The sequence below is a fragment of the Dermochelys coriacea genome, chromosome 7 (assembly GCF_009764565.3).
Source record: "Dermochelys coriacea isolate rDerCor1 chromosome 7, rDerCor1.pri.v4, whole genome shotgun sequence".
Lineage (NCBI taxonomy): Eukaryota > Metazoa > Chordata > Testudines > Dermochelyidae > Dermochelys > Dermochelys coriacea.
This window is the reverse complement of record NC_050074.1, coordinates 121269711-121295869: the sequence shown is the minus strand read 5'-3', so window position 1 is coordinate 121295869 and position 26159 is coordinate 121269711. Positions and strand designations below refer to the sequence as shown.

General features: G+C 43.0%; 1 protein-coding gene across 5 annotated transcripts in view; it reads right to left on the bottom strand.

Annotated features, from left to right (window-relative positions):
* Positions 1 to 26159, bottom strand: part of CFAP43 (cilia and flagella associated protein 43) — an 88244-nt gene that overhangs the window by 2499 nt on the left and 59586 nt on the right. For 4 of the 5 annotated variants that reach the window (XM_038409715.2, XM_038409716.2, XM_038409721.2 and 1 more), the window contains 14 exons: positions 23104 to 23310; positions 21483 to 21572; positions 16075 to 16152; positions 14747 to 14872; positions 13261 to 13380; positions 13072 to 13179; positions 11880 to 11966; positions 11366 to 11454; positions 9582 to 9789; positions 8586 to 8698; positions 7624 to 7786; positions 3748 to 3912; positions 1473 to 1553; positions 120 to 273 (listed from right to left, as the gene is read on the bottom strand). In XM_038409715.2, the coding sequence (XP_038265643.1) occupies positions 120 to 273; positions 1473 to 1553; positions 3748 to 3912; positions 7624 to 7786; positions 8586 to 8698; positions 9582 to 9789; positions 11366 to 11454; positions 11880 to 11966; positions 13072 to 13179; positions 13261 to 13380; positions 14747 to 14872; positions 16075 to 16152; positions 21483 to 21572; positions 23104 to 23310 (1789 nt within the window). The remainder of the gene's footprint in view (positions 1 to 119; positions 274 to 1472; positions 1554 to 3747; positions 3913 to 7623; positions 7787 to 8585; positions 8699 to 9581; positions 9790 to 11365; positions 11455 to 11879; positions 11967 to 13071; positions 13180 to 13260; positions 13381 to 14746; positions 14873 to 16074; positions 16153 to 21482; positions 21573 to 23103; positions 23311 to 26159) is intronic. The other variant, XM_038409718.2, reaches the window with a different exon arrangement.

The window sequence follows — 26159 nt, the reverse complement described above, 5'->3', positions numbered from 1 at the left end:
CTGGCAGTTTTTTGTCCCTGTAGTGCTGCTTGTGAAGAGTAGAACTGACCAGCTTTAGAGTTGCATTTTATTAATGTTTTTTACTTGTGCCCTATAGCATGCTACAGAATGCGACTCACCAGCTGCTTCAAAGATATGCCGCCTTTCTGAAACAGACACAAGCATTTCTTGAAGCTCATGGCCGAGTTTGTAGTTTGCTTGTTCCTTTAGACAGATGCGCTTCTCCAGATCTTTAAATACTTTCTGACAGTTCTTCACCTTCTTCTTGTGCAGCTGTCCATTTCCAGTTGAATAAAGCAAATATGAGACTTTATTAGAGCCGCTTGAACAAACTTTATATGGAAATCTATCAACTAAAACACCACGTTGGGGCTCAGTTTGCTTTTATATTTGGCTAGTTGGTACAATGCAACTTTATTTTACACAGCACCTTTCATACAAATTGTATCCCAACATTCTTTATAGAGTTCCAATATAACCACTAGCAGACAGGAAAAAGCTAAGAAGTATGGACCAGACGGAAAGAGACTTTAAGATGAAACTTGAAAAGAGGTGTAGTCAAAGAAGCAGAGATGCAGGAGCACTATCTCAGATTGCAGTAGCTGCAGAGAAAAAGACTCGTCTGCCAACTTTGGTGAAATTGTGTGAAAGGATGGAGAGGAAGGCGGAAAATGCTAAAGCTGGGAGGAGGAGTCCCACAGGGAGACAAAGTTGGGGATAGTATCAGTTACTGATGCTGAAGCAAGTCCATGGAATCTTTTAAAAACGAGGGCAATTTCTATTTGGATGAGTGCTGTGCGCATGCTTCTTTGTATGTAGGCGAGCAGCACTATGCATGTGTAGGAGTGAGAGGCTGGATATGAGAAGCCCATAAAGAAAGCTGTTTCAGTACAGAAAGCAATAGGAGATGAAGGCCTGGAGGAAAACTTGACTAGCAATGGAGCAGAGTGGCATAAACACACAATGCTCTGCAGGTAGTGATATGCAGATCTGCAGACAAATGTGAGGAAGCAGAGTTCGGTGTCAAGGATACCGAGGTTAAGGGCAATGGGAGGCTTAGTTGAGGAGGAAGGGAAGCAGTTGTGTTGAACGGTGCTACTCACAGGTTCATCTGTTCAATTACAACACATTTAGGCGGCTCCTTCATGGAGCCGTGAGCACGGGCATGTACCTGATGTTTCACCCCCCTCCCTGACACTTGCCCCTTCTGCAGCGTGAGGAAGACCCTGGCGTACATCTGCCTTAAGTGTGCCAGGTTGCAGCCCCTTTTCTGGCTCCTCCAGAACCTTCTCCTCAGTTTCTGGCTGCACTTTTCCCCACAACTTCTGGTACTTGCACACCCCATCTGTGGCCCCATGAAGTCGTGAGACCTCCTCATGAACCTCTGGCTGGGGAAGGAGCTTTTAGATGTGGGCAGGCTTGTGCCCGCCTACCCCCAGGAACTCAATAAGTACAACACATTTAGGATTTACCTTATCCATCACACCAAGCGTCTGCTCCATTACTGAAACTTGTTGGGTGATACGGCTGTCATAGTTTAGTACGTTTAGAAACTGCAGAATAAAAAGAGAGAAATCAGACTACTGGGTATTTCAACCATTCCAAGATCCTAGGTTAAGCTATATGAAATTTAGAAAAAACATTTGTTTTAATCTTGGATAGCACAAAGCACTTCTATAAACCATAAAATGAACATTTCTAAGATGATGTCTTAGACACTGCTTGAATCCTTGAGAACCTTCTATTCAAGCATTCATTTATTATGTCTAGCATTGTTAACCCTAATACACTCAGTATCTTAAGTGTGACTGTTGTTAGAAGAAGCTCTCAAAATCTGTAATCTCTAAGAGTAAAGGTTTTAAAAGAAAGTCCAATGGTTTTGGTGACTAAGGCTTTGGAGATTATGCTCTATATAGCAAAGGCACACTTTTACCATCCCTTCTCCCAGTGACAGAACCAGACTGGCTAAGTCCATTTACACTGTATTAATTGCAAAAAGAAAAGGAGTACTTGTGGCACCTTAGAGACTAACAAATTTATTAGAGCATAAGCTTTCGTGAGCTACAGCTCACTTCATCGGATGCATTAGTTAGTCTCTAAGGTGCCACAAGTACTCCTTTTCTTTTTGCGAATACAGACTAACACGGCTGCTACTCTGAAACTGTATTAATTAGATGTGATATACTCCCCAAGCCATGTTCATGGCGAAGAATGCAAAATGTTTCTGCCTAATCTAGCTAGACAGAGATTAATGTCCCACGGAGCCCACAAGCATGGTTCTAACAGATGGTACCTTTTGAGAAGGAACGCTTTTTCTTTATGAAGTGACCACCTTATAGTTCTGAATTTTATTGTTATTTACTTTCACAGTAATTTTTCTAGATAATTTATTAAAATCTTTCTCAGGGAGACACCAATAGGTAGCATATTGTTTGCAAGGATCTTGTTGTCAGTTGGGAAACAAAGTAGTCTTAAATAACTCGTGACCAATAGCAATCAGATCTTTGTAAATGACTTGTCCACTTCCTGGTTCAGGTAAGCCTTTTTGGGATCACCCAAACAAATAGCAGCACACTGTTGGTGATTTTGCTGCAGGAACTTTCCAGCTTACAGTCACCTTTTGGGTACTTGTTGGCTCTTTTGTTAGCATCCAGTCCTAACAGTCCCCTTTTTGCACTTCTGAAGTCAGAAAATTCAAAAGTGGCTGCCTTTCTTTAATTAAAAAAAAAAAAAGCACACTAAATGTTGTGATTTTCTGTGACATACCAAATGGAGGCACTTCAGAACTTTCATTTAAGATCAAGAATGTTTCATTTAAAAATGAATTACTTAAGGCTGTAAAATCCTGATTCCTTGCTTTAAGTGCCAATATTGATACTCGGAAGTTTAGAACCAATTCTGCCTGCAGTTACACCTAGGCTTAATAAAATTCAATTTTTTTTATTATAATTTTGACAATATCAGTGGCTATTAGATAGGATGGGCAGAGCTGATGTCCCTAGCCTATTTGCCAGAAGCTGGGAATGGGCGACAGGGGATGGATCACTTGATGATTCCCTGTTCTGTTCATTCCCTCTGGGGCACCTGGCATTAGCCACTGTCAGAAGACAGGATACTGGGCTAGATGGGCCTTTGGTCTGACCCAGTATGGCTGTTCTTATGTTCTTATTAAATTAAGTGAGGGGTTAGGGCAGCACTGATAGAAGTGCTGCAAGAGGCTCCCTGTATGCTGAGGGGCCCAAGACACCCAAGTGCGGGGGAGGCTGTGGTCCCGGTCCAGCAGAGCAGAGACCTCCAGCTATGGGGCATACCACCCTGCTGCTGAATGGCTGCTTCCTGGGGACAGTCCAGCATACTCCACTGCTGAGTAATTGAGTGGGCCCGTGACAGCACATCCCTGTGGACCTAGTTCCAGGGCGGTCTGCACTTACTGACTGTTGATGGATTTTTTATTTTTTTTTTTTTTTGAGAACGGGGATTCTCTTTCTGAGTGTCAGGTGAAATTGACATTTACCAATGACTAATGATTTTAATCGAATCTTCCCAAGCCTAGTTACACCTATACAACTCCAAAAACTTCAGAGTTACACAAATGTCAAAGAAAAATTTAGTCTTTAATGTTAAATTGCTGTCCTAGCTTGAGCTAGGTTTCCCTATAGATGTAGGACAACTGAAGAATACAAATAATGGTACAAACATGGGCAGCAGTTTTTCTCCAGATAAAATCTCAATTTCAGAGTTACTTACGAGCTGCCGATCGCGTGAAACATGCAGTTTTTGAATATCCCGAGCCCTCTGGTTTAGATCTTCCATCAGCATCTTCAATTTTTTATGTTCCCATTCCAGCTGAAATATCCCTTTGGAGAAGTCTTTACTTTCCACCATGCTAGCAATTTTCTTTTCTCCTTGAGCCTGAAAAAGATTAATTTTAGCATAATGTATGGCTTAGAGTAATTTTTTCTGTAACAGGATGAACAGGACTTCTAATTTCAGTAATTTTAATGTGCCATATTGCAATCATTTTCAGAAGCTGGTGTCCAGAGAGACTTCATGTCAAAAAAGCTAACAATGTTAGGAACCATCAGGAAAGGGATAGATAAGACAGAAAACATCATAATGCCACTATATAAATCTCTGGTACGCCCACACTTTGAATACTACATGCAGTTCTTGTTGCCCTATTTCAAATACTTACTAGAATTAGAAAAGGTACAGAGAAGGGCAACAACAATGACTAAGGGTATAGAACAGCTTGGGATGAGGAGAGATTAAAAAGTCTGGCACTTTTCAGCTTGGAAAAGAGATGAATAAGGGGAGATATGACCAAGGTCTGTAAACTCATGAATAGTGTGGAGGAAATGAATAAGGAAGTGATATTTATTCTTTCACATAATACAAGAACCAGGAGTTCCCCCAATGAAATTAATAAGCAGCAGGTTTAAAACAAAAAAAAGGAAGTACTTCTTCACACAATGCACAGTGAACCTGTGGAACTCATTGCCAGGGGATGTTGTGGAGGCCAAAACTCATAACTGGGTTAAAAAAAGCATTAGATAAGTTCCTGGAGGATAGGTCCATCAAAGGCTCTCAGCCAAGATAGTCAGGGATGCAGCCCCATGCTCTGGGTGTCCCTAGCCTCTGAGTGCCAGAAGCTGGGAGTTGATGATGGGATGGATCACTTGATGATTGCCTTGTTCCGTTCCTTCCCTTTGAAACATGTGGCTTTGGCCAGTCAGAAGACAGATACTGGCCTAGATGGACCATTGGTCTGACCTAGTATGGCCATTCTTATATTCTTTTTTATGGAACTTGTTGCCTGTTGCTGACATTTTAAATTAATGCTACTGCAGAGCCAGAAGAGTACCCAGAAGTCACCTACTACAGGACAGGCCCAACAAAGAAAACAACAGAACGCCACTAGCCATCACCTTCAGCCCCCAACTAAAACCTCTCCAACGCATCATCAAGGATCTACAACCTATCCTGAAGGACAAGCCATCGCTCTCTCAGATCTTGGGAGACAGACCAGTCCTTGCTTACAGACAGCCCCCCAATCTGAAGCAAATACTCACCAGCAACCACACACCACACAACAGAACCACTAACCCAGGAACCTATCCTTGCAACAAAGCCCGTTGCCAACTCTGTCCACATATCTATTCAGGGGATACCATCATAGGGCCTAATCACATCAGCCACACTATCAGAGGCTCGTTCACCTGCGCATCTACCAATGTGATATATGCCATCATGTGCCAGCAATGCCCCTCTGCCATGTACATTGGCCAAACTGGACAGTCTCTACGTAAAAGAATGAATGGACACAAATCAGACGTCAAGAATTATAACGTTCAAAAACCAGTTGGAGAACACTTCAATCTCTCTGGTCACTCGATCACAGACCTAAGAGTGGCTATACTTCAACAAAAAAGCTTCAAAAACAGACTCCAAAGAGAGACTGCTGAATTGGAATTAATTTGCAAACTGGATACAATTAACTTAGGCTTGAATAGAGACTGGGAATGGATGAGTCATTACACAAAGTAAAACTATTTCCCCATGGTATTTCTCCCCCCCACCCCACCCCCCACTGTTCCTCTGATATTCTTGTTAACTGCTGGAATTAGCCTACCTGCTTGTCACCATGGAAGGTTTTCCTCCTTTCCCCCCCCTGCTGTGGGTGATGGCTTATCTTAAGTGATCACTCTCCTTACAGTGTGTATGATAAACCCATTGTTTCATGTTCTCTGTGTGTGTGTATATAAATCTCTCCTCTGTTTTTTCCACCAAATGCATCCGATGAAGTGAGCTGTAGCTCACGAAAGCTTATGCTCTAATAAATTTGTTAGTCTCTAAGGTGCCACAAGTACTCCTTTTCTTTTTGCGAATACAGACTAACACGGCTGCTACTCTGAAACCTGCTTCAGCCTTGTATCACAGATGAGGGTGAAACAAACTGCAGTCAATACCTGTCTGTTTTCCCACCTTATATAAGTGCTATGGCCCATGTTTTTAAAGGTATTTAGGCATTGCTGAGCTTAGCTTTGCAACACCTAACTGATTTAGGAGCCTGTCATTTTCAATGGTGATTTGGGAGCCTAAATCCCATCAACTGTCAATGGAATTTTGGCTCCCAAGTGCCTAAATCCTTTTTGGAAATAATATTGAGGCTCCTAAATCAGGTAGGCATTGCAATGGTGAGCTCAGCAATGCTTAAATACCTTTAAAAACATAGGCCTAAGCATTTTTCCTCTACAACAGGGGTTGGCAACCGGTGGCACGGGTGCCAAAGGTGGCACACAAGCTGATCTTTAGTGGCACTCTGCTGCCAGCCGGGGTCCCAGCTGCCAGCCACGCTCCGCCCACTGCTGGCCTGGATGGACGGAACCCCAGCTGAGCAGGGCTGGCAGCCAGGACCCCAGCTGGCAGGGGCCGGAGCGGCTCAGCACACTGCCGGATTGGGGTTCTGCCCGCTGGCCCCTGCCAGCCGTGGTCCTGGCCACCAATCCCGCTCAGCCCGCTGCCGGCCCAGAGTTCCGTGCATCCAAGCTGGCAGCAGGATGAGTTGGGCCAGCAGCCGAGACCCCCGCCCAGCAGCACAGGCAGCAGACAGAAACCCAGACCCGCAGCGGACTGAGCCGCTCAGCCCACTGCTGGTCTGGGATTCTGTCTGCCGGCCCCTGCCAGCTGGGGTCCCAGCCGCCGGCCCCACTCAGCCCGCTGCCAGTCTTGGGTTCCATTGAGGGCCCCTGTAAATGTAAAATTTATTACTGGCACGCGAAACCTTAAATTAATGAAGACTTGACATGCCACTTCTCAAAGGTTGCCGACCCCGCTCTACAATATTTGAGCTTGTCCCAGTTTCAGGTATTTTGCAGTTACCACTGAAGGTTGTATGACGTAGCATATAAAAAGCAAATTTTTATGCAGCTGGGATGGCAAGAAAATAACCTTTATTGTGAGTATGAAAAATGAAATGTACCATGTATGATCCCACAATTTCACCTTTATATAAAAGGAGAATCGCTTAATTTGGGAAGGTTTCAGAGTAGCAGCCGTGTTAGTCTGTATTCGCAAAAAGAAAAGGAGTACTTGTGGCACCTTAGAGACTAACAAATTTATTAGAGCATAAGCTTTCGTGAGCTACAGCTCACCAATGAAGTGAGCTGTAGCTCACGAAAGCTTATGCTTTAATAAATTTGTTAGTCTCTAAGGTGCCACAAGTACTCCTTTTCTTTTTAATTTGGGAAGTTTCACTGTAACCCAACATTCAGTTACCTGACATGACTGCACAACTGGGGAATGTAGGAGTAGTGTATAAGATATTAGTTCTCTGTATACAACATGGACATAGTGCTTAAAGATGCTGCCTTTCCACTGATCAGGATTCCAGTGATCAGTGCTCAGGATAGTAGCCTTTATATTAGAGATGTTACAGAACTCATAATAGCTTCAAGGACCTTTCAAAACAAAGATGACAATTGAGCCCATTGGTACATGGAAGTGCATTAAAAGAGATTAAATAAGTATTACAGAGATGTCAAACTAGATAAAAGCTGCAGTCTCCAAAAGGAAAATCCATTCATTTAAAGGCCTTAATTTCCTCCAGAAAATGTAAATTACCCGGATTGTGCAATTCAGTTCTTCAATAACACTCTTGTGAATGAGAATAGCATCAGTATAATCTGGTATTAGCTCAGCAGTACACTCCAATTCCACCTGTCCTTGTTTAAGCAGAAATTGGATAGTCAAATCCAGTTGAAACCTCATCTTTTCCTCTCGTAGCCTAAAATTGCAGAGAATCAATAGTAGTTTTAGTGATTGATAAAATGCTTGTATTTTAAATCTTCTCTATGATCAGAGGGTAACAGAAAGATTAGGAAATCATCTGAAAACCAGAAAGGGTTTTGACAATTTTCATAATTCTTTGTGTTTGCTAATGACCAAATGCATGTTTCATTAAGGGTTTGCTCCCTCACACCCTGATTTCTCCTATTTGCTCCTACAGTGAGTGCTTCTTTCTATACAGACTGTGTTTTGTCTTCACTGCCAGGTCAAGCAGAAGTTATAAAGGAGAAAGCCCCTACTGAACAAATAAAAACGTTATCAATAATTGTAAAGGCATGACAGAAACCTCCCCCACCCTAGTCAAGTACATTTCTTTTTGTTTAATTATCTTCTTGGAAAAAGAAAAGGAGTACTTGTGGCACCTTAAAGACTAACAAATTTATTAGAGCATAAGGTGCCACAAGTACTCCTTTTCTTTTTGCGAATACAGACTAACACGGCTGCTACTCTGAAACCTATCTTCTTGGAGTTTGTTCCCACATAACACTCCCATCTCAAAGGTGGTGAGAACCAGATGGTATAGTAGCTGATAGAATAAGAAAAATACAGCGTTACGTGTTTGAACCTCTCATTGAAGTCAAGGCTCTTTCAAAATTGGGCTCTATGTCTCTTAGGTGAGTTTTAGAGAGAAGTGTGATACAGTACAGAACTGTACACTTCTCACTAGACTTAATTCTGTGTCAGCAGAGTGCTAAAGTCTAGATGAATGTGAATGTAAGAATAATAAGCAAAATTACGTATTGAGTTCATTTAAAATTTTTTCAATGTCCATCCTTATCTTCTCATCATCATCCATCCTTTTCTGGAGAAAGGCCTGCATCTCCGCTAGCGTCAGGGCTTTCTGTTTCACCTAAGCAAACAACATCACAACTACTTGAACACACTGAACTTTGCAAATGTAGAGGAAAACCTTTTATGGTAGACAGACTTTTGCTTATTCTTCATAAGAGCAGATATTTAAGATCTGGATAAGGGAGCTGGCTACCTTCCTGACTCCCATTAAAGTCCACGCAAGTCCACAATTATAGTCCTTAGCTGCTCTTTGAAAGTTTATCCTTTACTGATGCATATTTTTTTCCTTTGAAAGGAAGGTCTCATTTCCTTCTCACTTCAGCAAAGCAAAACGGATCTTAGCTACATCTTTGGATATTTAAGATTTACATCTTGGTGACCTTAATTATATTAGTATAATATAATATATTAATATACCTTAACCTCAATTAATAGTGTAACAGGGCTTTCCATGTAAGGATTTGCTCTTGATGCTCTAGGAAGGAAGAAGCATTCATCAGGGTAAACAAATGCAGCAGATTTACATGTAGATTACAGATGCAGAAACTAACACGGCTGCTACTCTGAAACAAAAGAATGGTATAATACACCTTGATGGTTTGCTTTTGTTTTGGTGGGGATGGGGGAAGGAGAATGAGGAGGAATCCTTTGAGACAGCTCCTACTTCCTCCTTATTTTCTTTAGAGGAGAGCAGGATGTGGCTTCCTCAGAAGCCATTCATACTGCTCTGTATCTGCGGAAAGAGGGAGCTTTGCTAGAGGGTGACTACTCAGCTCATTCACACTCTGGAAGTGAGCTAGGGACTCACAGATCACCTACACTATTCTGCCACTTGCTTAGTCCTCAGAACTTGATGCTCTGGGTTAAGATCCCAAAGCATCAAAGAGTATAAAACAGTAAATCAACAGCAAAATAAATCTGATGGAAATCACTTGACGTACCAGCTGTTCGCTTTCCACTTTTGTTCGTCTAGCCAAACAAAAACGTTCCCAGACCGTCAGGTCTAATCCCTCAGGCATGTTTTCAGGGTCATCCATTTCATCTATGGCTTTCATTAAATGGGCAAGTGCCTCTTCGTAAGCTCTGGCTGAGCCTGGCTGATCTCCATAAGGGTTAGCAGTGTCAAGGTGCATCTTGATCTTCTGGGCTCTGGTGTCATCAACCATGGCATACATAGTAAAATAAATATTTTATCTTTCTTCTTACTTGCTATATAGAACAAGGTCTTGTAGCACTAAAAATACTTCTCAGCATTGTCTTAATCTCTTTCAGCATGCAACCAGGAAATATTATTTAAAAAACATAAAAAGGCGTGTTTTGGGTGGTTATTTATTAATTATTATAATCATAGAATCCTAGAATATCAGGGTTGGAAGGGACCTCAGGAGGTCATCTAGTCCAATCCCCTGCTCAAAGCAGGACCAATCACCAACTAAATCATCCCAGTCATGGCTTTGTCAAGCCTGATCTTAAAAACTTCAAAGGAAGGAGATTTCACCACCTCCCTAGGTAACCCATTCCAGTGCTTCACCACCATTTGATCCCTAGTCTGTAGCGGTGCATGAGATTCTTCCATCCTAAGTGCAGGACTCTGCACTTGTCCTTGTTGAACCTCATCAGATTTCTTTTGGCCCAATCCTCTAATTTGTCTGGGTCCCTCTTTATCCTATCCCTACCCTCCAGCATATCTACCTCTCCTTCCAGTTTTGTGTCATCTGCAAACTTGCTGAGGGTGCACACCATCCTCCAGAAGATTTACATAGAATATCAGAGTTGGAAGGGACCTCAGGAGATCATCTCGTCCTACCCCCTGCTCAAAGCAGGCACAATCCCCAATTTTTTTTGCCCCAGATCCTTAAATGGCCCCCTCAAGGATTGAACTCACATCCCTGGATTTAGCAGGCCAATGCTCAAACCACTGAGCTATCCCTCTCCCCAGCCAGCCCCAGGACCAACCCTTGGGGCACTCTGCTTGATACTGGCTGCCAACTAGACATGGAGCCATTGATCACTACCCGTTGAGCCTGACAATCTAGCCAGCTTTCTCTCCACCTTATAGTCCATTCATCCAGCCCATACTTCTTTAACTTGCAAGAACACTGTGGGAGACGGGTGTCAAAAGCTTTGCTAAAGTCAAGGAACAACACGTCCACTGCTTTCCCCTCATCCACAGAGCCAGTTATCTTGTCATAGAAGGCAATTAGATTAGTCAGGCATGACTTGCCCTTGGTGAATCCATACTGACGAAAGCTTATGCTCAAATAAATTTGTTAGTCTCTAAGGTGCCACAAGTACTAGTTTTCTTTTTGTGAATACAGACTAACACGGCTGCTACTCTGAAACCTCTCTTTTTTTAATTGATTCTGCCGGAGTAATAGGAGTAAAAAGTAGCAAAAAATCACTGATCACTTTCATCTCCTCTAAGTGCTTCAGAATTGATTTCTTGAGGACCTGCTCCATGATTTTTCCATTTTAAATAGCATATATAATGTGGGGAGAGGACAAGATTGCTTTAAAATGTCTGTCAGTCATCCATATGCTAGTTGATCATCAACAATGGTTAATGACCACCATCATTACAGAGGTGCAGTTTTAAAAACAGGTTAGTAATCAATGGCCTACTGCTAAGATACTTCACAGAGCTTAGAAAATAGACTCTCCTCTCCCATCATAAAGGTAAAAACAATAACTGTAGAAAATGGTTTGAGTCAAAGGCGAATTTTACCGTGGTCGGCGTTTGTAAAGTTTGAAAAGATGATCAATGTGATGCGCCGGAACATCAGAAAATTCCTTTTTAAAGCCACGTTCCAGAATCTAGCAGGAAAAAAAAAAATCAGCAAAATTTCAGCATGCACATATCCTAGAAATACAGAATAATGACGACGCATGCTAAAAGGTGCTAGTGGAGTTGGGCTATTTCATAGATTGCCTCTTTCAGAGATGACAATTTACCATGTCTGCTGTGCTTTTCAAAACCCAGAGAAGTGTCTACAAAAAGTGAGACTAGCAGGTTGGCACTTTGCAAGAGACACAGTCCTTGCCCAAGAAACTTACTGAGGCCTGATCCTGACCTAGCCAAGAACTTGAGCATCTGAGTATTCCCACTGACTTCAGTGTTTCATCAATCTGTAGGGAACTACTCACATGCTTAACTGGGGCCTAAATACTGTATATTCTGAAGCCCCTTTTTATTTTTTTTTGCAATTGCATCTGCTTGAACATATGACTAGGACTCTTACTTTGTCTTCAGCTGATAAGTTGTCATAGGTCTCCCTGTAAGCATCATATTGTGCTCGTGCAACCTGGACCGCCTCTGCAGTACTGAGCTGTAACAAAACCAGATGGATTTCAGTAACAGAACTAAAAGTAAACACAGCTGCTGGAATGCTATTCAAAAGTATTACACATGCTGAAGAGATGTCTTTTCTCAGCTTAAGATACAACAATTGGGTTAAATTCACCTCTGGTGTAACATGCTCCTAAGCAGACACCAGACAGCACTCAATATGTCATGTGCCTGATCTCTAAATTGGATTCCTGCAAGGCTTTCTATATGGGGCTACCTGTAAAGACCACACAGAAGGGTCAGCAGGTGCAAAATTTAGCTACCCAACTGCTTAACGAGGTTTGTCATAAGGGTCACATAATTGAAGTGCTCTATAGACTGCAATGGCTCACTATGCAATTTGGGGTGCAATGTAATATGTTGATGATAGTGGTGCCCAGCTACCCGAGTATCTCCCTCACTCCCTGAATAGCATGACAGATAAAATCAGCTAGTGCAAGAGGTCCCTAGGTTTGCATATCTGTAGAACTGGTCCAACAACAGATTTATAGGTGAGCTTCCAGGACAAAGCAGTCAGAATGTTTTAGAACATTTGTAGTCCTGTATATACTTGTGTACAAGTGCAGAAATGTTTGTTTTGAACTCCAGTCACTATGTTGGCTTATACATGGCTCATCAGTGGTGGGCAAACCCTGACAACTTCAGTTTCAGGAAATTAATTCAAATTTCTCTGAATTTACCATTTTCTTCTTTAAGAAAGATGGCAAGATTAGATATCCTTTTGTGCAGGGTTCTTGTAACAAAGGCATCATCAGTGCTACCAGACAAATTACAGACTGCCACAGGACACTAAAATAGTGTATTTGACAGATAGTGGAATGCTTTCCTCAGGGTATGGAAATTTACACATGTAATTCCAGACAAGCTGAGAGAAGTATATACCCAAGAAGATGTGCCTTTATTATAGGAGTCTTCTGCTACCCTTAAAAAAAAAAAAAAAAAAAAAAAAAAAAAAAAAAAAAGATCAACAGCTGTGTAAATCATGGGGGAAATTATGTGTGGCAGCTTGGGCAACATTTTTATTTGTAAAAAGCAAGTTCCATATGAAAATGGTTAGAGTCTTATAGTCCAAGTACTGGACTCACCTTCTCCTTCCGCTTCTTGTCAAGGAAGTGATTCAGTCCAGCTTCTCTTGTGCTCAGCTCTTCATCCAACAGCAAAGAGTAAAGGAGGTTGTTTATTTTGAGTTCCTCCTGTGGAAAGATTGTAAGGAGAAAGATCAGCACTCTCGCAGCTTGGAGATGGAGATAAGAAATCCAAGATCTCTGCCTTACCTGGTATATGACCATCTCTGATTTAACTTTCCACTCAAAGAGCTTGCTCACTGTGTCATCAAAAGTTTGTGTTGTTTCCTGAATGGAGGTCTGAAGTTTCTTCAGTTCAGTTTCTAGTGTCTGGGGGGGGGAAGGGGAAGGAGGAATATTAAAGCTAAAAGAATGTGCATGCTTTTAAATGTGTGGGTGGGTGGAGAGGTGCACAGACAGTGAGCACTTTGGGCAAGGACCCTCTTTGTGTTCTATGTTTGTACAGTGCCATCCTGGTCCATGACTGGTGCTCCTAAATTCTACCGCAATACAAATAAATAATATAATATAATACTATAATATAATCCAGTGATGATATAGCTAGAAAACAGACAATAAAAATGGACAGTGGCTCATTTATTTACATCATTAGACCATTCCCCTTCAGAAGCCATGAATGGCAGCTTGATTATCTTCTGCTTAGGTGGAAATCCCAGGTTTACGAAAAAACAATTTTTAGTCATGTTGGTCTGACAATATAGGGACTGTCTTATGAGACTGAGTTCCTTCTACTCCTGTTGAAGTTAATGGGAGCTGAGAATCATACCCAAACCTACTCATTTAAATCAAAAACTTTAAAGTGTGTGGCTATAGGTTTTTTATTTTATTGTTTAAAAAGAGAGATTATGTAAAATAGCTTTGACCATTGACTTCCAATGAGGAGCCTAAAAATGGGACTCAGCAGCCTAAATCACTTAGGCACTTGAAAAGATTAGTTTTTATTCCAGTTAGCACTACTGAGCTGAGAAAGTAGTTTCAGAATTAGCTAGGTTCTATTTTGAACTATCAAATTCAGCTAAATTCTGGGGAGTCATTACATTATTGATAGTATTACAGACAGAAGGAGCCAAGGTTTGTTTAAACCGGCATGATGGGTATTGGAGTGCGCAGCGCTTCATAGGATCAAGCCCTTTATTCCCACCATCACATAAAGGTTGTATTTGAATAAAAAGTATCAGAGACAATACTATAAGACAGTAGAAAAAGAAAGGATCTTTCAGCCAAAAGGGCCCAACAAATGACACCTTTGGAATGAGGGTGTGGCAAGGCTGACTGTTCTGCTGCCCAAATTTCTCTTTGAAGAATAAAAATTGTGAAATTATGTGCATCTGATATCCATATTCCCTGCAGCTCTGTTAATGGAATTCCAGACATCTTTCTGGAAATAGTTGTACAGTTGTGATGGAAAGCAATAAAGCAGTTTAATCAGACTTGGAATGTGCTAGTTATTACAGGTAAACCTCGTCTTTTCTGCTTTAAGTTGGGGCTTCTACAATGCCACAGGTAACTTTGTTAATTTTTAACACTTATTGGCATTTTTTTCATTTTATTAAAATAAATCTGTTTTTTCCCCCCTTTCAGAAACCAAGAGGTCATGTCAATAAATCCTGAGAAAGATGAGAAACTGTGTGCAAGGACATTGAACAAAATCACTCCTTTTCTCATTTTATTTTACCTTTCTGTATTTTTCCCTTTCTTCATTCAGCTCCTTAACTTTTTTCTCAAATTCCTTGAATACTTTTTTTTCTTCTTCATTCCAAAGGGTATCAGGTTTATAAACAAAAGGAGGTGGGGGAATCTCCTGAAGATATCAAAATAGGCATGCAATTCATGAGCAACATCAATTCTCCATTAAAGAGCATTGAGAAAAAGAACCTACAGCACCAGTAATAAACCTCTCAAAGTTTATTGTGAGCTTCATCTTACTAGCAGCTGGAAGAACTACACAAACCTTGTGCCCAAAGAATGTATATCTCTGCTTCTCTGATTTGGCCCTATTTTATGTTCCTTGACTTCCTGGAGTAACACTAGTGTTGAATCTGCAGCATTTGCATGGAATGGAGCACTAACTACACCTCCTAGCAGCACCAATGGTTATGGTGTGAATAACATGGCCATTTTTGCTTTCATTCTCTCACAGAAAATCATCAGATACAATAAAATACAAGTGAGATTTTATGGCAAGCTCAGTACTACTACTATTGCTAAAAGATCAGTTTTTCCGTTATAAATCCCTTAATTAACTCCTTAATACAAGATGAACTTTCATTTCCTGAAAACATATCAGCTTTAGATAGAGTACTTGGGTCTCTCTTACTCTTTCATTCTAGAGCACCATTGTACTTGGACAGCAAATGTTTTCTCCCTCTATTATTGCATCAGGCTTCCTTTGCTGTAGAAGGTAGAACGAAGCAGCCTCTCCTAAGATCAAGGCAAAAACCCATTTATGAAATGGCCATTAAAGAAGGAATACCAAGTCAGGTATCTATACTTGCTACTCTACAGCACTAGCACGTCACCTCTGAAGCAAATGAAGCCGACACACTAAATTCCTATGGTCGCTGCTTAATCTGGGTCTCCTAGAATCATCTGATTTGAAAGGGAACTATAGTGGATTGAGCTTCCCATCCATCCTCCTGTACAGTGGAAGGATTGATTCAGTGTCCCTAAATCATCCCTGTTAGCAAGGTGTGGTCTCACCTGGAATAGCTCCAATTATAAGAGTTCCACAACCTCTCAGGTTATCTTGTTCCATTGCTTAACTCCTTTAGAAATATTTGCACTGCTAGTTGAAAATTCATATTTATACAAAAATATCAAAGGTTTCCTCTTTCAACACAATTCTTATGACAAAACGTTTTCTCAGGAGTGGTGCTTAAGGCAAATTTTCACCATTTCTGTCCTTTTGTAATTCTTGGAATTCCAGTTAGAATTCAGAAATGGTGAATTTTATTCAGTTTTAATAATAACTGTTACTTTAATCATATGAGAGAAACAACTCACAATCTTCAAGATGTCTTCCTTTTTGATTTCTAGGACCCCACTCATCATGTCATAAAGGGCACGCTGTCTTGCGCTGTTCTGGAAAAGATAACAAATGAAAAGAAAATGCCACAGAACAGGGGTACTTGGATGGCTCAGGCCTTTCACCTCTATGGTGCCAATGAGAATCTGTGATATGTCGCCAGTGAATGAAATGTTGTTTGCTATTGTATTTCCCGTAGGTCACCAATCTCAGTCTGATTTTTGGTGGACAGATGCCCACATATCAAGTAACTATCACTACAATGGGCACCCTAGTTTTTTCAGAAGGGAGGTTCTTAGAGTGCTTGCTCATTTCCATTCCATGTTCGGTGTGCACAGTTGCTGGAGATTTTTTTTCCTCAGTAGCATCCACCACTGGGATCCTGGTGAAGGTGTACCTCCTGGCGCTTGGCCCAGTGGACAGTGGCCTATGCAGGTTCAATGGCCTTTTTGGAATCCATGGCGTTTTCTCTCAGTACCGGGCCTGCTTTCCAGATACTCATACTTGGTGGTGTCCGAGATGGGCTCCTCTGCCACAGTGACCACCACCTGACCCAGACTGCGGTACCGAGCCCAGTACCAATATTCAGGACTTGGGACTACAAGATGTGGTCAGTGCAGAAAAAGAGGGGGAAGGCTCCCATCAGTGCAGGCCTCTTCCTCCCCAAATGAAGCAGTTGGGGTTGAGTGGCTCAACGCCTCAAGGTGACTTCAGAGCTCACCAAGAGCTATTGTAAAGGGTGGCTCTGAACCTAGCGCTGGAAGTGGAGGTGCTTAAAGAATCCTCCCACAGCCTGATCAACATCTTGGCTGCAGTGGTCCTACCTCTCAATGAGACTCTTATGGGTCCAGTCAGAAACCAATGGCAGACCCCATCCTCTCTGACCCCTACTTCAAAAAGAGCAGAGAAAAAAGTACTTTGTTGCTGTCAAAGGGTAGGAGTACCTATATTCCCATCCCTCTCCTGGACCCCTTGTGGTTGTAGTAGCCAATGAAAGAGACAGGCAACGGCTGCAGCCCCCAAAGTGAAGGATTCAAAGAAGCTGGACCTGTTTGGTAGAAAGGTTTATCCTACAGGGGGTGGGGGTTACAGCTCCGCATTTCCAACCAGCAGACCTTGCGAGGAAGGTATAACTACAACGTCTGGGATTCCCTGTCAAAATTCAAGGACTCACTGCCTCAGACAGGACTTCTGTAGTCTTGTGGAGGAAGGGAGGGCTATAGCCAGGGCCCCCCTCCAGGTGGCCCTAAACACAGCTGACATGGCTGGCAGAACTATGGCATCGGCGGTAGTCATGCAAAGGTGCTCTTGGCTCTAATCCTTGGATTTACCACCAGACATTCAGCTGTCCATTCAGGACCTCCCGTTTGAGGTAACTTCCCTCTTCTCTGAGCAGACAGACGCAAAGCTCCACGGCCTGAAGGATTCTAGCCTTTGTGTTCCAACACCTTTGAGGAAGCACTTCAGACCTCAGCAACCAGTCAGCTTCTCATCTCTGCCACCACGTCTGGATCTGTTTAAGAAATGAAGCAGAGATTATAAGCATAAGCAACTACCCCCATCCACTTCAACCTCTCCTGGGCCCTCAAAGATATCCAGAAGGCTCCAAGCACAACTTCTGAAGGGGTGCCCGAGGGTGTTATGTCACTTCACATACCAGATCCTGCTTCCCCTTTGTTTTCACACTGACTTCTACTTCAGCCCAGTGTGGTCCATTATCACTTTGGACCATGGGTGCTGAGTATGGTGGAGGAAGGTTACAGCCTTCAGTTTTCTTCCACCATCTTTGTCCCTCTTAAGGGACCCTCCTCACGAGCAACTTCTAGTCCAGGAGTGCAAGCCCTCCCAGGGGACATGGAGGAGGTGCCTCAGAACTTGAGAGGCAAAGGGTTTTCTCCCATTATTTTCTAATCCTAAAGGCCAAAGGGGGTCTCTGACGCATCCTAGACCTGCACTGCTTCAACAGTTATCTCAAGAAACTGAAGTTCTGCACGGTCTCCCTGGTGTCCCATTATTCCCTCCCTAGATCCAGGGGACTGGTATTCTGCCCTTGACTTGAAAGATGCCTATTTCCACATCTTCATTTTTTGGGGCCACAGACGGTTCCTCAGATTTATTGTGAACCTGACCCACTACTAATTCATCATCCTCCACTTCAGCCTGTCAATCAGGCCCTCAGGTTTTCACAAAATGCATGGCAGTGGTGGTGGCTTCCTCAGAGGCAAGGGGTATGAATCTGCCCTTACTTCGATGACTGGCTGATCAAGTGCTGGTCCAAGGCCTATGTGAGAGCTACCTTCCAAGCCCTGGGGCTATTGATAGGTGAGCAGAAGTTACCTCTCATTCCTGGCCAGAGGATAGAATTTATTGGTGCAGTGCTCAATTCCACCTGTGCCAGGGCCTTCCTCCCAGAGGCTCGCTTCCAGACAATGTCATCTCTGATATAGCAGATCAAGGCCCACCCCGTCACTACAGCTCATTTCTGCCTCAAGCTTTTAGGTCACATGGCCACACGCACATATGTGGTGCAGCACGCAAGACCGCAACTCAGACCCTTTCAAGCTTGGCAGTCCTCGGTATACTCGCTGAGCCATCACCATTTGGACTTGGTCCTTACAGTTCCCATACAGGTCCTCACGTCCCTCGAGTGGTGAAGGGATCCGTGGTTGGTAGGCTTGGGCATTCCCTTCATCAGTCTCCAAACCTCAGTATCCCTAATCTTGGATGCATCCGAGCTAGGTTGGGGGTTCACCTTGAGCACCTCAAGACTCAAGGTCTGTGGTCCCTGGAGGAGCTCTCCTTGCACATAAATGTCAGAGAGCTCAAAGTGGTCCGCCTAGCATGCCAGGTGTTTTTACCCCAGATTGCAGGCAAGGTTGTACAAATTCTTATGGACAATATGGCAGCCATGTTTTACATCACCAGGCAGGGAGGTGCACACTCTTCCCCACTCTGGTAAGAGGTTATTTGCTTGTGGGAATTTTGTGTGAAGCACTCAATCCATCTTGAAGCTTCTCACCTTCTGGGAGCCCAGAACAATCTGGCAAATCACCTGTGAGTGGTTCCTTTGCCCTGATATCGCCAGGATCATCCAGTGGTGAGGGACTCCCCTCAGAGACATGTTCACAATCAAGCAAAACAGGAAGAGACAGCAGTTTTGCTCTCTGTGTAGGTGCAGCCCAGGCTTGCTCACAGATGACTTCCCTGCTCCCCTGGACAAAGCATCTGTTCTGTGCATTTCCTCCCATTCCTCTTGTGCATAAAGTCTTACTCAAAGTCAAGCAGGACAGAGCAAAGGTTATTCTCATAGCCCCGGTGTGGCCACACCAGCCCTGGTTCAGCACGTTATTGGACCTGCCAGTAGTGACCCCATTGCCATGCCCTCCCCTTTCAGACCTGATCTCGCAAGATCACGGCCAATTGCTCCACCAAACCTCAAGGCCCTCCACCTGACCACATGAAAGCTCCCTGGTTGAGCTGGCTGTTCGGAGCAAGTCCACCAGGTATTGCTAGGTAGTAGGAAACCATTTACTAGAGTGACTTACCTTGCCAGGTGGAAGCATTTTTCTGTGTGGTTGTCCCAACGAGGCCTCTCACCTGCTAGGTCTGTGCTGGAGTATCTGTTTCATCTGAAACAGGGCCTAGCCACTTCGTCGATTAAGGTACACCTAGCAGCCTTTTCCACCTTCCACCCTGCGGTGGATGGTAGGTCTGTCTTTTTGCATGAAGTGTCGATTCGCTTCCTCAAGGGTTAGAGAGACTTTATCCTCAAATTTGTGAACTCATTCCCCCATGGGATCTAAACCTGGTCCTGTCAAGGCTCATGGGCCCTCCCTTTGAGCTGCTGCTATTGTGCCTTTTGTCGTATCAATCAGGGAAGGCCGGCTTCCTGGTAGTGATTACCTCGGCCAGGAGGGTCTCAGAGATCAGGGCCCTTACATCACAACCTCTGTATATGGTGTTCTTTAAGGACAAGGTACAACTTTGCCCCCACTCTGCATTCCTTCCGAAGGTAGTTTTGCAGTTTCATGGTAATCAGGCTATTTTTCTGCCAGTTTTCTACCCAAAACTGCAAAAGAATGTGGAGGAGCAGCATCTTCACATCTGGCCTTCTACATAGAAAGGACCACGCCATTCTGTAAATCCACACAACTCTTTGTGGCAGTAGCAGACAGGATGAGAGACCTACTAGTTTCAGCCCAGAGAATTTAATCCTGGATCACTTCCTGCATTTGCACACGTTATGAGTAGGTGGGTGTCATCACCTGCCATCTTGATTGCTCATTTGACGAGAGCTCAGGCTTCATCAACCGTGTTTCTGGCCCAGGTCCTGATCCAGGACATTTGCAGGGCAGCGACCTGGTTATCGGTACATACTTTCTTCTCCCACTGTACCATCACCCAGCAGGCTAGAGATAATGCCAGATTTGGCAGAGCAGTGTTGCAAACCACATGTCCATGAACTCTAAACCCACCTCCTTGGGTACCACTTGGGAGTCACCTAACGTGGAAAGGACATGAGCAAGCGATCGAAGAAAAAACAACTACTGACCTTTCCATAACTTGTTCTTCGAGATGTGTTGCTCATGACTCACCCTCCTTCCCCTCCGTTGGAGTTAGCTGGCAAGAAGGAACTGAGAAGTTGCAGGCTGGCTGGGCCCCTTATACTGGCACATGAGTGCACACCACTAGAGGGCACTAGAGCCAGCCCGACAGATACTACTCTGGCAACTATGCACGCAGTGTGCACACACCTAAGGTGGAATGGACATGAGCAATACATCTCGACCAACAACAGTTACGGAAAGGTTAGTAACTGTTATGTCAATGGATGCACAGGCATGACCTACTTATTTACTTGGATTAAGGTGTTGGCAGGTTAGCATGAGGGAAGGTTCCATTATCACTGCCTATGTTATACCTATTCTGTGACCAGATCTTTCTTCCAGGGCTGTTGCAGATACATACTTTTTAAAGCCAGAAGGGACTATTGTGATCATCTAGTCTGACTCCTGCAAAACTCAGGCCAAAAAGCCTCACCACCAAATTACTGCATCAAGTCCATAACTTTTGATTGAGCTAGAGGATATCTTTTAGAAAACTATCCAGTGTTAAAATCTGTCAAGCTGATACCTTTCACTAACACTAAATATTTTTTAAAATAGACCCCTAACTTAAACCCTTCCTTCCTCCATAAGATCGCTATTTAGTTCTGATGGTAAAGGATGAGGGAAATGGACTGTAATATATTTAACTATAATTGCAATAAGTCCCCTAAGTGACTTAATTGCTAAGTGAGTGGAATGTACCAGTACAAAATTATTATTAAACAAAATTGAAGATAATTGAATATTTAGCAAGGAAAATACTGCTTCAACAAAAGTACCAGAGCAGCAAGACGTCTTTCCATTTCAACCTTAGCCATCATCTCCGCTTTCGCTCTCTGCTCTGGGGTAAGGTATTTTTCAACTTTAATCTGTGAAGACAAAGAGACTCAGCTCAGGTTTTCCTCTGGGTAGGTTCTTTCACAGAATTTTTAGAAAAACATCATAATACGGGCTAGCGTGCTTATTTCTTTGTATCACTGCTCTCTGTATCTAAGTAATACTACTCAAAATGTTCACTCTCGTGAATATACAGTACAGATTTCTCTGCACATAGTCCAAAAGCCATTCTCTAAACTAATAAAACATAAGCTCTTCCCATTTTTGATCCTGTAGACTGTTTTGTGTGTAATGGATCTGGGTTTTGTGGTACTGGAATGGAGGGGATTGGAACATCTCCCTCAACCAATCAATCTATCTATCTAAAACCACACTATTAACATTACTCCCTTCCTTATATCCCTTCACTGACTCCTTTATCTCCTGTAGATTCAAGCTCCCTGTGTCCTCACCTTCAAGGTTTTGTATTACTCTGCCTCCAGTTATAGTGCAACACTTAAGTTAAACATTAAAAGGCTCAAGTTCTGTTCTAGATCTAGAACCCATGGACTCCTAGTACATTCTACATTTGGCAAAAATACCACCATTAGTGTGTACATCACACAAAACAAGGTGATGGCATGTGTGTTTCCAGGACTGACATGATATAGAGGAATGCATGAATCTGAAATGAAAGAGGATCCTGCAACCAAATCTCATTTTGGGAGAGAAGACAGAGAAAAAGTGTAGATCAGATGAATAGAGTAGCATTTGCCAGGAATTCTGTGATGATTCATAACTTGCTAATTAAATTTAGAGGTACTATGCTATCTATGCTTTGACACCAAAATGATAGACACTAGCACCTGCAAAAACTGCCTATTTGGGATAAATTCAGACACTGTACAGAAGGCAGATGATTGCCTATGAAGACATCACATTGAAAAAACAAATGTGTGAAACAACATAAGAGACATTCACTCTAAGTCCCATCACAATCCATCCATAGTTACTATCTGATGGCTGTTCAATGATGTATGTGAAACAAAGTTGTGATCTCAGTCCAGTTTCTAGTGGCTAGGTATCCACTTCAAAATTAACACCCTTACTGATAACTACTGCATGGGGGGCGGGTGTGGGGGGGATGACTCAGAGATGAACAGAGAAACTAAACCATGCTCTGACTGTCACAGGAGGTGTTCCCTCTAGGTCAGGGTTGAGGCACGATGTCTGGGCAGGGTAACTGTATGAGTCTACTGTCCATGCCATGCTGGACATGGTCTATGGATAAACAGAAGGCTTTGTTTTCCAGAGATTTTAGTTTAGCATCTTTACAAGCAAAAATTTAACTTCAAAGATTTTTGAAAATTTCTTTCCACTCTACAGACAGAATTATTCAGAATCTTCCCCCAAAACCTGGAAAATCCAAGGTAATGCAGAGTACAAAAAAGAGTGAGAGTGTGTACATGGACATCAGTTTTATGGCTACTTTCTGTATACTGACATAATGGCTTGAAATGATGGAGAACCAGAGAACTAAGTTTGCACAAGTGTATAAAAGGGAATGATTTATATTTCAAATACCTCTGAATCCTGGACAGTGAGAGCTTGCTCTGGTATCTCATCATCTGTCAGAACTGGCTCCCAGACCTCCTCCTGGAGTTCGAGCTGTTCCACGATTTCTTGGATCCTCAGGTTCCTTTCCTTTACACGTGCAATCTCCTGCTCCTTCTGTCGAGCGACGGTGTCAAACTCCTCATTAAAGGCAGTTTTCACTTTGTAAATGATGTCCTGAAATACCACACAAGGAAATGAAAACACTGCAAGGGTCACACCCGTCTTGACTGGACACCACTCACCAACAAGTCAGAAGACAGAAAACCAAGTGTGCCTGTGTGTGTAAACTACCACACCTCCTCCATAATAACCCTAAATGCAAAATTCTAGTTGTATTAAGCATGCCAATACTAACTGAGATGGGGAAAATGGCAGGCAGAGCTAAAACTTATTTCTTCTGATTTCTTAGAACTAATCCATGCATTTTCTGATACCTCAATACCGTCTGGCAAAGCTGCTGTTGTAAATAAAACACTGTCAAAAACAGATTAAAAAAATTAGGCAAACATTGGTTTCTAACCTGTGATAAGAGACTATGATAAGACATACACACAAGGCAGCAGAGTTTAGGATGTGTGGAAAGAAAAGGAGTACTTGTGGCACCTTAGAGACTAACAAATTTATTTGAGCATAAGCTTTCATGAGCTACAGTGTAGCTCACGAAAGCTTATGCTCAAATAAATTTGTTAGTCTCTAAGGTGCCACAAGTACTCCTTTTCTTTTTGCGAATACAGACTAACACGGCTGCTACTCTGAAACCTAGGATGTGTGGGTAATCTTAATTTTATTTCCTGCTTTTGAATGTTGTAGTCTGCAAACTTAAAATTGCTTCTGAATGGAACAGCATTATATACAGGAGCTCCTCATTTAAAGACGTCCCGGTTAATGTTTCATTGCTGATCAATTAGGGAACATGCTCATTTAAAGTTGTGCAATGCTCCCTTCTAACGTCCTTTGGCAGCCACCTGCTTTGTCCACTGCTTGCAGGAAGAGCAGCCCGTTGGCGCTAGCTGGTGCGTGGTTGGAACCAGGGTGGGCCGGCAGCCCCCCCATCAGCTCCCCACTTCCCCAAGTTCCCTGTGCAGCAGCTGCTCAGCAGACTATCAATTGCCAGCAGTTCAGGAATCCCTCCCCCCACTGCCATGTGCTGCTCCTGCCCTCTGCCTTGGAGCTGCTCCCCAAGACTCCTGCTTGCTGTGGGGGGGGAGGAGGGGAGGGGAAGAAGAGGGGGGCTAATGGCAGGGTGTCCACCTCCCCCTGCACCCCACTTACCCCATCTTCCATAGAGCAGGGGGGACACATGGTCTGTCCCAGCTTGCTGATCTAATTAACAAGGCAGTGTACTTCTGACCCCATGCTTCATACTTAAAAGGGAAATGCGCATCTCTATTTCTCAAACACACATAGGGTGGAAGTCTCTGTCTGCCCTCTCTCCTTTCCTGCTGCCTTGTAGAGCATGAGTGTTAAAATTTCCCTGGAACCTAACCCCCTCATTTACATTAAGTCTTATGGGGGAACTGGATTCGCTTAACATCGTTTCGCTTAAAGTCGCATTTTTCAGGAAGAGAACTACAGCGTTAAGTGAGGAGTTCCTGTAATACATATTTATGCACATAAAGTACCAATGAAATTAGTAAGCGTTTCAAGTCTATGAAACAAAGCAGAGGCCAAATAACGATTTTTAAAAGCCTGTATTCTAAGTGGAACTGGATTATTAAGAAGAAAAATATGCATCTTGCCTATTATACTAGAATGAAACAATCAGTGGTTGAATTAGGCTATTAAAAATGCATGTTTCAAGATACCTAGCCACATACAATTTGTGTGCAACGATAAATATTTTTGTTCATGATCGTCTAACCTATTTCTGGTATAAATCAATAATAAAGCTGCATGGCAGATAAGATACAACTCAACAGAAAGAGAAGGTTACTCACCCTGTGCAGTAACAGATTTTTTGAGATGGGTGTCTCTGTGGGTGCTCCACTTCAGGTGTTGGTGCATCCCTACGCCTTTGATCGGAGAATTTCAGCAGCAGTGTCTGTCCGGGTCACACATGCGTTGTCCCCATCTCGCAGTGCTGTCAGCACCTATCTAGCGTGTGCTAACCAACCATCTTCAGTTCCTTTTCTTCTGTAGAGTCTGGAAATTGAACTCCAACATAGAGGGGAGGAAGGTAGGTAATGAAGCACTCACACGGACATGGACACCCATCTTGAAGAACTTCAGTTACTGAGCAAGGTGAGTAACCTTCTCTTCTTCTTCGAGGCATATCCCTGTGGGTGCTTCACTTCAGGTGACTATCAAGCAGTGCCCCACATTGGATGGAAGGGGCTTCAGAGTTGCCTGTATATGTGATGATAACACTGCAAGACCTAGGAATGCATCTGATCTTGAACGCTGGTCGATTACAAAACTCTGTGCCAACATGTGTGTGGAAGCCCAAGTGACTGCTCTAAATATGTCTATGATTGGTATGTTGTTTAGAAAGGTCACTGAAATTGAAAGGGATCTGGTAGAGTGAGTTCTGATCTCTGATGGGGACTGCAGATTCTTTTGTTGATAACAGAGGTAGACACACCCAGAGATCCATTTAGTCTCTGTGTAGAGATAGCAGAGCCGTTAGAACATTCTGTAGTGGAAATGAAAAGCCTTGGAAATTTTCTGAAAAGCTTAGTTCTGTCAAGGTTAGAATGCTAGTGTACACTCGATGTCTAGAGTATGTAGTACTGAATCCTGCATGTTCCTATGAGGTTTGGAAAAGACTGAGGGAAGATGGACTGGTAATTTATGTAGAAGCAGCAAGACACTTTAGGTAGAAATTTTGGGTGGGGTCTTAGTGTGACCTTGTCCTTGAAAAAGATGGTGTAAAGTGGGTGTGCCATGAGGGCCCCTAACTTGCCCACTCAGTGGGCTGATGTGATAGCCACTAAAAACACAACCTTCATCAATAGATGCATCAGAGAGCATGTTGCTAAGGGCCTTAATGGGGGTCCAGTGAGGCAGCATAACACTAAGTTAAA